The 14,229-nt window shown below is 42.2% G+C and overlaps 1 protein-coding gene across 5 annotated transcripts in view; it reads left to right on the forward strand.

Moving 5' to 3' along the window:
* The window catches only part of KCNH7 (potassium voltage-gated channel subfamily H member 7), a 416,570-nt gene extending 403,712 nt beyond the window's left edge, over positions 1-12,858 (forward strand). For all 5 annotated transcript variants that reach the window (XM_083153933.1, XM_083153934.1, XM_083153936.1 and 2 more), the window contains 2 exons: positions 111-303; positions 2,889-12,858. In XM_083153933.1, coding sequence (XP_083010059.1) covers positions 111-303; positions 2,889-3,155 — 460 coding nt within the window. In that variant the 3' untranslated portion in view covers positions 3,156-12,858. The remainder of the gene's footprint in view (positions 1-110; positions 304-2,888) is intronic.
* Positions 12,859-14,229: the final 1,371 nt, after the last annotated feature.

A 14,229-nucleotide genomic window follows, 5' to 3' on the forward strand; every position in this document is an offset into this window, starting at 1 on the left:
CAGAAGTTTCCTATACCTGAAATGTACCTGAAATAACCTTTCCAGCCAAGCAGAAAGCTGCAGTAGATTTTGTGTATCTGTATTAATTCATAGTTAATTTTTAATTACAGGTTAGAATCGCAAATGACTGCTGATATCCAGGCTATCCTCCAGCTCCTGCAGAGACAGTCATCACTTGTTCCGCCAGCTTATAGCATGGTAACAGCCAATTCAGAATATCCGAGGCCAGCTGTCAGACAAGTACAGAGTGTACACCCCAGGTCATCTATCAAAACAGACAGAAGCTTCTCTCCTTCATCCCAGGCAAGTTTGTGGCACAAACATTCAAAAAACACCTGCAAACTGGCTACAATAATACTTTCTGTATAGATAATAAGAACATTGATATAAATAATGAACTTGCTTAGATACAGTATACTACAAAATGACAAAATTTGTCCAGTTGATTACAACTCTGAGGAACATACCGTAAAGTTGCCCCATAGCCGAAGCAACCTGCTTACAGCAGGGGCAGAACCAGGTTAAACTCCGTAGCAAAATAATGCGGAGAGCCCGGCGATGGAACTCTAGCCTGGGCCAACTCTAGTATGGGTGTACCGGAGAAGCATGCCACATCCAAGGGCGGAACTACCATAGGTGCAAGGGGTGCAGCTGCTATGGGGCCCAGAGCTGAAGGGGCCCCATCTTTGCTGTCTAACTAATATGTTTTACATACATTTATCACCATCAGTTGCTAAATAGGGAACCCTTACAAACTTTTGCTATGGGGCCTACTAATATCTAGGTACGCCTCTGGCCACATACGCTGCAGGTTCCCCACTAGCTTACAAGTGCCTGTTACTGAGCTGCTATGTAGTTATACCTTCCTACAGATAGTACAAACTGAATATCATTTTAAAAAGTGTTGTATTACTTGCTGCAACAATGATATTGAGCTCTAAAATCATTAATGATTAAAGTACACATATCTGTGTTCTAAAATATACATTACTGTAATACAAAAGGTAATGGTGGTTTATAGTACATATCTCGTGTCAGATTGGGGATTAAGGGCCCACCAGCAAAATGCCACAGTGGTGGTCCATGTTTAGGGGTCTGGTCAGAGCATTTTGGATAAGGGATTTTTTCAGATTTTGGAACTTTTTTTTCATACTTACCTGGTCGCCTGGTGGTGCCCCAATTGTCCCCCGACGTCCATGGTGTCCCCCAGCGTCCACGGTGGCCTTCAGGATACTCTTCTCCAGTCCCAGGGGTGCATTGCACGAGTGCACGGACGCATTTGCCCAATGCACACCTGGGACCGGAGATGCCGCTGGAGAGGATCCCGGAGGCCGCGTGGACATCGGGGGATGAGGTAAGTATGAGAAAAAGGGCGGGGGAAGAAAAAAAATCTAAAATATTCTGAAAAACCGCGGAGTTTGGAATATTTTGGTTTTTGGAATACACGGATAAGGGAGACCCGACCTGTATGTGTGTATATATGTATGTATATGTACATATATATATACTGTATATATACTGTATATATACAGTATATAGCTAGTGCATGCATGATAATGTACCAGAATAAAAACAGCAATGCACTGTAGAAAATACACCATAGGTCTGTTCAGTATATGGTAACATATTTTTAATTTGAGTGCACGGCCTGGAACCTGATCCCTAGAGTAGCTACACCCCAGGCAGTGGGCGCCACCTGGGGTTTCTCCTATTTTTTTTTTTTATTAAAGTATTTTTATTAAATTTTTGCATAAACATACAAAACACAAGATAGACTTATAAGCAAGCAGTGCAAGGCCCTCCATCATATTATGCACATACAATATGTAAAAAATAAGGGCAGATACGGATACATATAAAATACCTCTACAGCAGGAAAGTATCAACCAATCCACCTGGAGGCGCCATCCAGGTTGGACAGGTCATATATATATATATATATATAAAGAGGTATAAAACTAAGGATTATACAGTAAAGTGTACATAAACTACTGTTGGTAAGAATAGACAAATTAACATTGCACTGACTCATAAAGCAAGAAATATTGCAGTCTATCAACATAAAAAACAAAACGGCATACCCCAAAAGTAAATCACCCCTCAAAAAAACCCAAAGTAAACCCCCTCAAAACCCCCCACCCTGTATAACCTAACCCCAACTTAGGATATACCTGGATCCCTAAACCTTAACCATTAAACCCACTAAAACTATGTCTATAGAGGGAGTAGATTAGTGGCATTTAGCTAAATGCAAATTGAGTCTGCATCAAAAATAGGATATGACCTCACTATCTTAGCTAACCTATACCTAAAAAACCTAACATACCCCCTCCCACCCAACCCAACCCACACTAAACTAAACATACACACACCCCCAAAGGCCCCCCCCATATAAAGGAAATTAAATTAAACGGATAATCGATAGAGGCAAAGTTAACAGGATGTTCTGAGCCAGGTGAGGACCAGCCCCCCCCCCCCCCCCTCATTTAAAGAGCACAATTGGTTTCTCCTATATTTAGTCCATCACTGAACACCACTGCCTTCTAGAGGTGCCCATTTTTTTTCAATTTAGTTTGGTAATACTCAATCGCCTTGCTGAGGCTTCTTGTCAGGAATTATGGTCTTTGTTGGGCAGAAACTGCTTTTTGGATTCCTATTGCAGGTATAGTCTTTGACTCCACTTCATCTTAAATAAATGCTGCTTACATCTATCTGAGGATCCTCTAAGAGAACCCATAAAAAATGTTCATAAACCTTTTCCTATGGATGCACATGTATATTGGTACCTTCTGGGCCACATTTTTGTGTCTACCTGAAGGTGCAGATAATGGTCATCAATATCAACTCACCATAATCGTATATTTGTTTATTTTTGTCTAACCTCACAGAGTCCTGAATTTGTAGACTTTGAAATGTCCACACCAAAATCCAAAGAATCCTTCTCTAGTGGAATCCATCTAAAGACAACGTCCGAGGACAACCTGACTTCACTACCAGATCATGAGCATGGATCTCCACTTGAGTTACCGTCAAGGCATTGTACATCATATCTCAACCCAATGAGACACACGTCTTTGCCAGATTCTTCTGTACACAACAAAGGGAACATGTCCCTGCACAGGCACGAATCTGACCCTGGTCTTCCTGGAAAGTAATCCAAAAGAGTTAATTTTATAAGTACCTTCAAAATAAATTGTAAGTGCTTTTAATGGCTGTTTTCCTCTCTGTATTTAAAATCCTCTTTACTTGACTCAGGGGCAAAAAAAGGATATCTAATATGCAATAGTACTGTATATTTTGATACATTTGAAGCTTACTAAAGGTACATTTGAAAAGTCATGATGTAATATCATGTAAAGACTGTATGCTTAAAAATATAAAACTGCCAGCATCAAAAGGCACCTTATATTTTTTTAATTTTTATTTTTTAACACTTGCATGTTATGGAGTTAGGATTTAGCGCATGAAGAATGATATTAAATTATTTCTCGGAGATGTAATGTTATTGTCTGAATGCTTTAATCGCCCATGAGTCAGAATTACTCTGTCTGAGGGGTATGCGGACTGTTCGCCACTTTGAATAAAATTAAGGAAAACGCACAGTTCTCCGTTGTGACACCAAAAAAGAAAAATGCAATTCCTTCCCTTTCCGTTTTGTGTGTTCATCTAAGCAACAATTCATCTGTGGTTTGCCCAGTGACGGTGGCCTGCTGGCATGCTCTCCCAGACAACAGAATTGTAAAAGCTGGCAATGCATGGTGGAAGAAGCAGGGCCAATGATATAACTGCATGTTGTCTGCTATTGGTGCAAACTCGGCTGAGGCAACACGGGGCTCTCTAACAGCTGTGACATTTCGGGTCTAGACAAACTCTACCTTCTAGAATGCCCCCCCAATGAAATTAATTTTGTTGTGTACCATATCACCAGTAAGTACATAGGGCCTAATTCATGTTTGTAAGTAAAGAAAAAAAGCAAGCAACTGGGCAAAACCATGTACTGCAGCTCTGCAGGTGGGGCAGATGAAACATGCAGAGAGATTTAAGATTTAGGTTGGGTGCTCAAATTTAAATCTAAATTACAGTGTAAAAATAGAGCTGTCAAACATGTGTGGGCTACATGGAAAAGCAGTATTACCCTGCACAGAAAAAATATGAATGTATTTGCTCCCCTTGCATGGCAGCATGGTTTGTTCCTGATGCAGTTTCTGGGGTGGGGTTTGGGTACTTTACTTCCAAACATGAATAATGCTCATAAAGAGAAAAATATATAGTTTTTAGCACCTCCATTTACAGATTAAGGCACCTATTTGACATATATTTTACAAAAACAGGTGTTTTTCAGAGGCACCTGTAAATTTTATGTATTCCCGGGATGTATCTACAGGGGACTGCATCTGACATTGAGGCATATAGGGGCAATGGACGCACGCTCTTGCATCCCTATCCTGACTATCGGGTCACCTCGGTGCACCAGCACTACAAATAAACGTGACGCCATCTGTATATGCTTGTCTAATTTCCTTCCAATAGCTAAAGTAGTGCTAAGGCTATTCTCTGCAAAAAGTACTCAGAAAGGGATCTGAAGTATCCCTCCCCAGCACTCAACACTCAGCAAACTGTAAATTTGTAATAGTGTGGCAGTCCCTGAAAACTACTCCTATCAGAGCCCCTGCGCCTGGAGGTGATCAATGATACAGCCATGTGGTACTCAATATATATCCATGAAGATAGTGTATACAAACCACTGAAAATGCATGGGTATCTAAATCACAAGGATGGAAATTAATCAAACATAAATTGTAATATTTTTTTAAAATATCAATGCAAAATTTTAATTCTACAAATGAATACAATTGACGCAATGTTGTAGTAGCAATGTAGTTGTGTTTATAAACATGCAAAAAAAGGAATTGCCGCTACAGACACTTAACCCAAGGTTCCCAAATCAATGAGTGATCAAGGCTTTAATAAAGGTATATGTTTATGTTTGTAAAAGCCAGGGGTTTGCCTTTTGAGCAGCGCAAGATTTAATATAAATGTATTTTTTATTAGATAATCTAACAAGTGACCTGTAAGCCTCAAAGGCTCAAAGACCCCAGAGACTTTGGGGGAAATTTACTAAGATGTGTATTCTACTTCACATGTGATGTTGCTATAGGCAACCAATCAGAATCTACTCCTTATTTATTTAGCAACCTCTAGAAGATAGTAGACAGGATCTGATTGGTTGCCCATAGAAACATCACATGTGAAGTAGAATACACATCTTAGTAAATTTCCCCCTTTATGTTAATGGTGAAGGTGTGACACCAACTGCTTATGGCCTGGACATGAGTTTTATTTATTTACTTTATGTATTTATTTACTTATTTATGACCAGTTATTTATATCGCGCACACATTTTCGTCAGTGCTTTACAGAGAATATTTGAACATTCACATCAGTCCCTTCCCCAGAGGAGCTTACAATCTATATTCCCTACCACATGTACATGCACACTCATTCATTCAATCTAGGGGAGAATATACAAACTCCGCACAGTTAGGGCCATGGTGGGAATAGAACCCATGACCTCAGTGCTGTGAGGCAGTAATGCTAACCATTACACCATCCGTACTGCCTGTTGTACGATTTTAGGAGGTACAGATGTAGCCCATCTCATTCCCTTTGGCTCCATTAGACTGGGACACGCGAGCGTCTCACACACACGCACATCCCAGTCACTCGGTGGAGACAGGCATGGTTCGGGGGGGGGGGACGACGACAATAATTACAGTCGACGGCGAGTGGGGAGGGGGCAGACGGCAGTGGAAAGCTCCGTCAGAATGGGGCGCACAAACGTCTCATGCGCACGCGCCCCCTTCCAATGGATGGCGGGGGCTGGCAATTGTATTGCCATCCCCCACAAATACTAGGCCGGCTCCATCTGTATTTGTCAAAGCAATTGCTTTCTTAGCTTCATATACTAATACAATACATCCCTTAGGCATTGAATTAATGTAACATTTTTCCAGGCTACTGTATGAATTGTTCAGGATGTGTTTGAAAGCTTTGATCACCCTAATAGCTTGTTCCTAGAGGTATTAAGCACCCTTGCTGTCTGCATAATTTTTGTATCCTCTGATTGGCTAAAGGGATATTTGTAAAACGATTGCCTCCAAAAGCAAAACCAAATATTCTTGCAGTGTAAATTGCATTCTACAATGTAACATAATATATGGTATGTCATTATTTCTGTGCAAGAGCCAACCTGCCAAACAATAACTGGCTGAGGAATTGGCTAAGTGTATGTAGTGAATTAGTTCCGTGAGAAACATACAGTTGCACCACAAAAGCTTCTATGCTTTCTTTCACCACTTCCTCCTATTCAACAAAAGTGATATGGCAAGGAATGATTACTATTGTGGGTTAGCGATGCACGGTCTGGTTCTTTAGGAATCCAAATCAACATAAACTTTGCGGATCCGAGCCTAACAGAGTCCCAGTTCAGATCCCTTGAGGAAATCCAATCCAAACCGAGTACAGAATCCAGATTTCAAATCTGAATTTCAGATTATGGATTTAAAATCATTTTAGATGGTTTTTATCTCCAATAAATACAAAACCTAACATTCAAATTCCAAATCACAACTTTTGGGTGGTTTTGCAAAACCAAAATACGACAATGATATTAAAACGAAAACACAAGACTCCACACATCTCAATTGTGGTTTCTCTATTTTTCTATAATATCACTGGAAGCTAATGTTAATAAATAGAAGCCTTTGTTCTGCTCGTTGCATTCAGGCAGTGTATGAGGATGCAAAGTGTAATCCTCAGAGGTGGATTTTCTACAAAGCAACCTACGCACCTGCCTAGGGCCCAGCAGGTCGCAAAGGGTCCCTTAAAGATATCCTGGCCATCTAAAACATTCCTAAAGGGTCGGCCCGTACTCCAAAAGTCCCTTTGATGTTCTTTAATAATTCCAGTTTGGACACACATAATGGTTTCATCCACTGTGTGTGGGCAGTCAGTTTAATTTAAATGTGACACAGGTATTAAGCCTCCTTCCAAAAGACTAAGAGCCTGGTTCAGATTTGTACGCAATGCCGATGTTCACGCAGCTGAGCATTTATCGGTAGACTGTGCACACACCAAGGTTCTCTATCGATGCTGCCTTCAATCTGCAGCAAAAGTATAGTGCTATGAATGGTTTGAGGAGTGCCCCAAACCGGTATCTTGCCGAGGGCCCCTAATCGGTATTTAGACCTATTTAGATCAGTATTTAGACCTCATGGGGGCCTAGGCCCCCATGAGGTCTAAATCTGCTTCTGGTAATAAAGTGACTTATTCTGAGCCCTTGTTCATGACTAGATATACAGAACCTTCGGCTATCCAGATGCTGTTGAATTATGTTATAGCATTTAGGGGCGATTCAGACCTGCTCGTTGAGGTAAGATTTTGTGTGGTTTGGAGTGGTTGCTGGGGTAACAGCTAGCTAGGAATAATCTTCCCTTATGTACAACAATATAGCTAGGGCTACAAGTCCTGGATAGGTGTTGGAACTCATGTTCTGCCATTGCCCCCACCCCACCCCCTGCCTCCCATTAAGCAGTGCATGGGCCTGTGCCAGGATTTTCAGCCCCTTCTGCATACCATAAATTTGTGCCCTACTTCCCATACCTTATAAAGGGAGAGTGGTCTCACAATGAAGGTGAATGGTCACACAATAGTGCCTTCAATTAAAATTATACCACACAGTAGTACAATCATATTCACCACATGTAGTAAAATTATACCACATTTAGTGCCCCAGATTCATATTACACCACATAGTACTGCCCCTTTTTCATGTTATGACACACTCAGTAGTGCCTAGTATTCAAGTTACTCTACACACTAGTACTCCTTATACATGTATGCCAAACAGTAGTGTCACTTACACATAATGCCCACAAGAGTTTTGCCATTTATACACATAATGCCCAAAGCAGTAGTACCCCTTGCGCAAACTGTCCAAAGTAACTACCCCTTATACACATATCTGTGTCTGTCCCTCCAGTTCTCACCGACCCAAGTCCCTCCAGCAGCTTCCCCACCTCTCTGTGTCTCTCCAGCCCCCTCTCACCTTGTCCTAAGCATGCACAGAGTCTGCACCTTTTAGTGGCTCTTCAGCGGCGATGATGGCATCACATCACATATGCCATGCCAGAAAAGGAAGCCACTTGTACAAGCTTTTCTGATGGAATTACTGTGCAGGGCTGTGTTGGTGGTGAAACTAGTTCCCCCTGTCTTTACAGGTGGTGGAGCTCAGTTTCACACCATTCCCCCCCCCCCCCCCACACTTCTTTAACCCCTAAGTACAGCTAAGACTTATAAATGTGCATGGTGCATGCAGGGACAGTTGTATGTTGGAGTGAATGCCAGTTGTATGTTGGAGTGAATGCCAAGCCTGTCATTATGTTGTTTAGTCCCCAGGGTAATTAAAGGGCTTCCAAATATTTTCCTATATTATAGGACTGGAAAATCAAATGTGTCTTTGACTGTGATATGTGTAAGGTATTTGCATCTGGTATATCATCGGAGAGAACAAACAAAACAGTTGCCTAGATACTGTATTTACATATTGTTTTAGCTTTTCCTTGTGTATGCCGGAGTAAGCAAACACATCTATTATAACATCCATTATATGTGCCTTTTTCACAATAACTAGAAATGCTATTTAACATTTAATAAGCTTGCTGATGGGAATAGAGCAATAGAAATGGTTAGTGTCCAGTGTTAGTGGTTTGGTTAGACACAGTTCTATTGCTGTTTGTGCATGTACAAGTGACCAAGGATTATCTTTTTATTCGTGATCATGATGGTGCTATCTTTGGAATATTAAAATAATTGGAAATATAGCTAGTTCTAATGTCTTTAGAGTACACATAAACCCAGAGACGGTGACGAAGTAGCAAAATCAATATCTGAAAATGACTTACTCCAGAATGCTAATATATCTTCCAATATCTGTAATAATTGCTCTATCAACTCACAGTGACCTCTGCCCTGGTCCTCCTCAAAGTAACCTCTGCTCCTTCTCCCCTGTACCCTTTCACAGCTCCCCTGGTACCTGCGCACAGTGACCATTGCTCTTTCTCCCCCTGTGTCTGCTCACGGTGGCCTCTGCTCCTTCTCCACCTATAACCGCTCACAGTGACCTCTACTCCTGCTACCCCAGACAGTGACCTCTGCCCAGCATTTCTATGGACACGCCCAATGGTTTTGTTGCCATGCCCATGAAATGCTGGGGGGGTCCACCCAGGAACGCCCCCTTTCCTGTCACTCAGTCTGCGAGCACCTTGGAGATGACAAACTTAGCCAAAGGCGCATGCAGCCGAGGCCTGCACATAGACAGACCCAAAAGATCGGCAGAGGGGCTAAATTCAGGCCTGTGAAAACAGTTCTGAATCGGTCTCTCAGTAATTAAATTCTGCCCTCTTTTTACCTCCGGTTACCTAGTAATGTCATAATGTGGTCTGACAACTGTACAATTTAAGTGAGACCCTAAATTGAAAGATCCTTTCCCATTTAAGCTATAAAAAAATAAGCTTATTGGTTCATATGAAATGACAGTGAATACTTGTCAACATCTGACTGGCATCAATCACTGGGTCACTATTTCCAATGTGATAAGCCATAGTTTTCCAAACTTGGGGCCTCATTCAGACCTGACCGTTCATTTACAAAGTTGCAGATGACTGTGAGTAGATAGCCGCCACCCAGACGGAAGAAAATTTGCAAGTGAATTGCGAAAATATCACTATCCGCTATCCTGTTGCACACCCATATGCCATTCATGACCCATCAAATGATTTTTCCAGTCTGTGCAAATGTAAGTAAGTCTGACCCTTCTACAACTCAGTCTGATCGAGGTGTCACAGACCCACCCTTAAAACACCTGCGGGGGGGAATTGTAATGATGATCCATATGCTATTTCTGTCACTGTTTGGGCTCACGGGTGCCTGCTGTGATCCTGACGCATGCACGGTTAATAGATAATCACTCAATCTGTGAATACGCACATCAGCCATCAACTCTGAATTAGGCCTTTGGTCCTCAAGGCACGCTAGCAATCCAAGTTTTAAGGATATGCTTCCAGGGCCCCATTAAATTGCAGCTACTGATGCAGGAAAATTCAGTATTCAATCAAAAAAATATTCAGGGTGCCATTAAATGTCCAATTAACATCCAAATCGTATTAAAAGTATTTACGAAGCCTGAAACTTTTAGTCTCCTGTTATGTAGATGCTGTCCTATTAAATGTAGGTACGGATCCAGAAATCTTACACGGCAGCGAATAGCATGATTCCTGAAATGCATCTCAAAACAGTGATTTTTTTTATTTATGCAAATTTCCAATGTGAAATTAGCATTTGTGATCCCCATAGCAAGATTTTGGAGGGGTCTCTACCCCAGTGCTTCTAGAGAGACACCTCTTTCCAAAGCAGTTATTTATTTTATGGCCGTAGTAGTGCCCTAATTAATTTTGTGCTCCACAGTAGTGCACCGCATTCACATTAACGTACACAATGGGCAGTATTCAATGAGCCTGATTCGCCAGGTTTTTATGGTGAATTTGTGCTGTTTGGCGAATTTCTGACTAAAACAGTGAATCACCCTATTCAATGACCAGTTGGCGAATACATTTGAAGGTTTTGGTCACCATGATTCACCGAGCAGCAATCGCTATCTTTTTATGGTGAAGTGGAATGTGAACTTTTAAAATAAAGTGTTCTGTTTTTTACATTTGGTGTCAAAAAATCAGGAATTTTCTTCTGAGGAGGGGCATGCTATTTTTATTCATGTGCTGTAAGCACATGAATATATATTTAATTTTAAAAATAATATTTTTTTTTTTTTTTTTTTTTTTACACAGCAGCCAGCAGGTGGCGCCAGAGCGGAGCCGCTCATTACATATTCATATATTCACTGCACGATCATTACGATCCTGTGTAGTGAATATACGCTTGCCTGCTGGGACCCCCGGGGGGGCAGCCTGTGCTGCCTGGCACCCGGGGAGCACACCTAACCCCCCACAAAGGTCTGGGCTAGGCAGAGAGACTACCATCTCTCTGCCTGGCACCGTCCTGAGGCTCCCTGCGGCAATCGCCGCAGGAGCTCATATTCGCCTGTCAGGGGCAGCGAGCCCCTGACACGTTGAATACCGGAGCCCGCTGGCTCCGGAACGTGGCGAATGTGCAGCGAATCCTAAAAAGGATTCGCTGCACCTCGCAGGGTATTCACATTGAATACCGCCCATTGACCCCACATTTTAACGCGTTGTAATTCCCCAATTTCACATTAAGCCACATTATAGTTCCCCAAGTTCACATTATGCCACATTGGTGGTCACTTGCTTATTACGCTGCTTATGAACATCCATTATCTGTAATCTAGGTGACCAGATCAGGTCTCCCGCCAAGGCCCACACACACACATCTTGAGGGCATCTGTCTGACTGGGTTTGCAGATGGATGTAGTGAGTTATGTGAAATATCCATAAAATTGGACCACGAGAGGTGGTCTTTAGGAAACATTAGTAAAAGCCTGCCCCCTTCTGGCTAGCAGAAACGGACTGCATTGTCCTTGAGATGCTCAGAAATCCAGACTTAACAGTAATAGTGCTTGTGCAATATTTCTATTAAGCTATTTATTACGAAAAGCAACATTTAGGCTCAACTTATAGGGGGATATTCAACCTCCCGCCGCTATTCCCTTCACAAGCAGTCGGGCACGGGAATTGACGAGCTCCCGCCACAGCTCGACAATTTCTGCCCGCTTCTCGTGGCCACGTCCCCTTCTCGGCGCTCGGCAGCCAGGACATTGAATCCCGCCTGCCAAATCAGAGTCGAGCCGGCCGAGAATGGGACAGGTTCACGGCTGTCAGGCCAGCCTGACAGTCGTGACCCTGCATTTAATATCCCCCATAGAGCTCTGGATATTGGTTGTGTAAATTTCTATAAAGACCTCAGAAGTTCCCATTAGCAGCGTTATTTAGTAAGTGTCAATGAATCATGTACTTACATTTAGCTATATTCAAAGATAACCAATGAAGTAAAACAAAAGGTTTGCCTTATCTATACAATGCTTACTTTTTTGTATTTGTCCTAAACAACCAAAAATGACGTAATGTAAAGACATTATCCAATTGTATCTGACACATAAACATGTAATGCGCATATTGAGCACGGATTGGATTTCATTATTACTTGCTGCCTTTTCATCCTTCCAGTGGCTCCAGTATGCAAAATGGCGAATAAATTAGCAGCACACAGAATGAATAGAAAGAAAGGTGGCCATTTTCACTCTGCTCAGGGTAAAGATAAAATAATACTGTAAGTCAATACAAATGTACAGTATGTTTTGGTATTTAACATTCGGTCCACCATTGCGTTTAAGAAATTATTGTACAGTAGGGTATTTTTATGTGGCCTTTGTAGGTCAGCTGGCAGGGAAGGGTATGCCAGTTACTCATTATTACAAAACACCTGGAGAGCTATGATGTGTACACATGGTGCAACGTTGCATGCGATTCGATTGGGGTTGAATCGGGATTGAATCGAACTGCAAGCCAAACGTATTCAATTTTGACTATATAGTAAAGATCTGTACTATAGAGTCTTGTCTGCACAGTTTATTTCACTGTTCGATTTACACTAAACGGGAGCACACATTGGGATCGAATCAGTATCGAATGCAGCTGAAAACTGTCCATTCAATTTCAGGTCGATTTGGAGTCAAAATCGAACACAAAGGGTGAAATTGAATAGGATGAGAGATTCAGAAAGTGAGAGATTTGGTAAGAAATCTCCAGTTTTTTTAAAGCGGCAATCATTTACACTGCAAAACCATTTTGCAGTGTAAATTATTGCGGCTTTAAAAAAAAACCTGTTGATTTCTTACCAAATCTCTCACTTTTTGAATCTCTCATCCTATTACATTTCACCCAAAATCTCACACAGTTTAAGAGATTACTAAGAAGAAAAACAAAAAAACTCATACTGTGCTGAGTAAATACATTTGTGCAGATGATTACCATGATTGAAGATCCATGTAATTCAGGTGGACGTAAGTAAAATGCACCTGGACAAATGTAGCAGATGTCCAACATCAGCGGATATCTGCTGTCACCGGCGGGCAGGGGCGTAACTAGAACTGTGTGGGCCCCATAGCAACATTTTAAAAAGGCCCCCTGTTCAAAAGAGAGAAAGAAAGAGACGCAGGGTGTCAGGAGTTAGGGAGAGAATGAATGAGAGACAAAAAGAAAGAGGGTGATAGGGAGAGACGGTGTGAGAGAGGGTGTCAGGAAGAGAAGGGAGAGAGGGAATGAGAGAGAGAGGGTGTCAGGAAGAGAAAGAAGAGAGGGAATGAGAGTGAGAGGGTGTCAGGAAGAGAAGGGAGAGAGGGAATGAGAGAGAGGGTGTCAGGAAGAGAAGGGAGAGAGGGAATGAGAGAGAGGGTGTCAGGAAGAGAAGGGAGAGAGGGTGTCAGGAAGAGAAGGGAGAGAGGGAATGAGAGAGAGAGGGTGCCAGGGAGAGAAGGGAGAGAGAGAAGGTGTCAGAGAGAGTAAAAGATTTTGCCAGAGAGCGAGACAGAGTGAGGCATTTTGAGGAAAAGTGCATGAGAAAATGTGGAAAAGGAGAGAGATGGGTGGAGCCAGGAGAGAAAAAGAGAGGAGAGACGTTAGACAGACAGGTGGAGGGGGAGTGAGATAGGGGGGCAGTAGTGGGGGGGTGGGGGTGTAGAAAAAGAGAGAAGTGAGAGGGGGTGGGGCAGATGGAAATGGGGAGGGCGAGAGTAGCGGAGAGAGAAAAAGAGAGAGTAAAGAAAAAGAGAGAGAAGAGAGAGGGAGGGTAGCAGGGATTTTAAATGTTTGAGATAGGCATCACTTTTAAACACCTAATCGCATCTAAAGCCTTGTATTTACTGGGTGATAAAATTAAAAATAAAGCTCATTTTATCACCCAGTGTGTACGAACCCGCTGACAGCTGATGTGCACTTCGGTGGGTCGTTAACAACCCGCTCCATAGTCTGTGCATGCACAGACAACGGAGCATATCATTAATGAGGGCATGGCCCCCGCCGTCGGCCACAGGCATCGGCAAATGTCTCCCAGTGTGTAGGCACCATAAAATCTGTATAAAGTTTATAAAAACAAAATAACAGTAATACATGGAGCTATTATTCTGGAGACGGACTGATA

The sequence above is a fragment of the Crinia signifera genome, chromosome 7 (genome assembly GCF_055691185.1).
Source record: "Crinia signifera chromosome 7, ASM5569118v1, whole genome shotgun sequence".
Taxonomy (NCBI): Eukaryota; Metazoa; Chordata; class Amphibia; order Anura; family Myobatrachidae; genus Crinia; species Crinia signifera.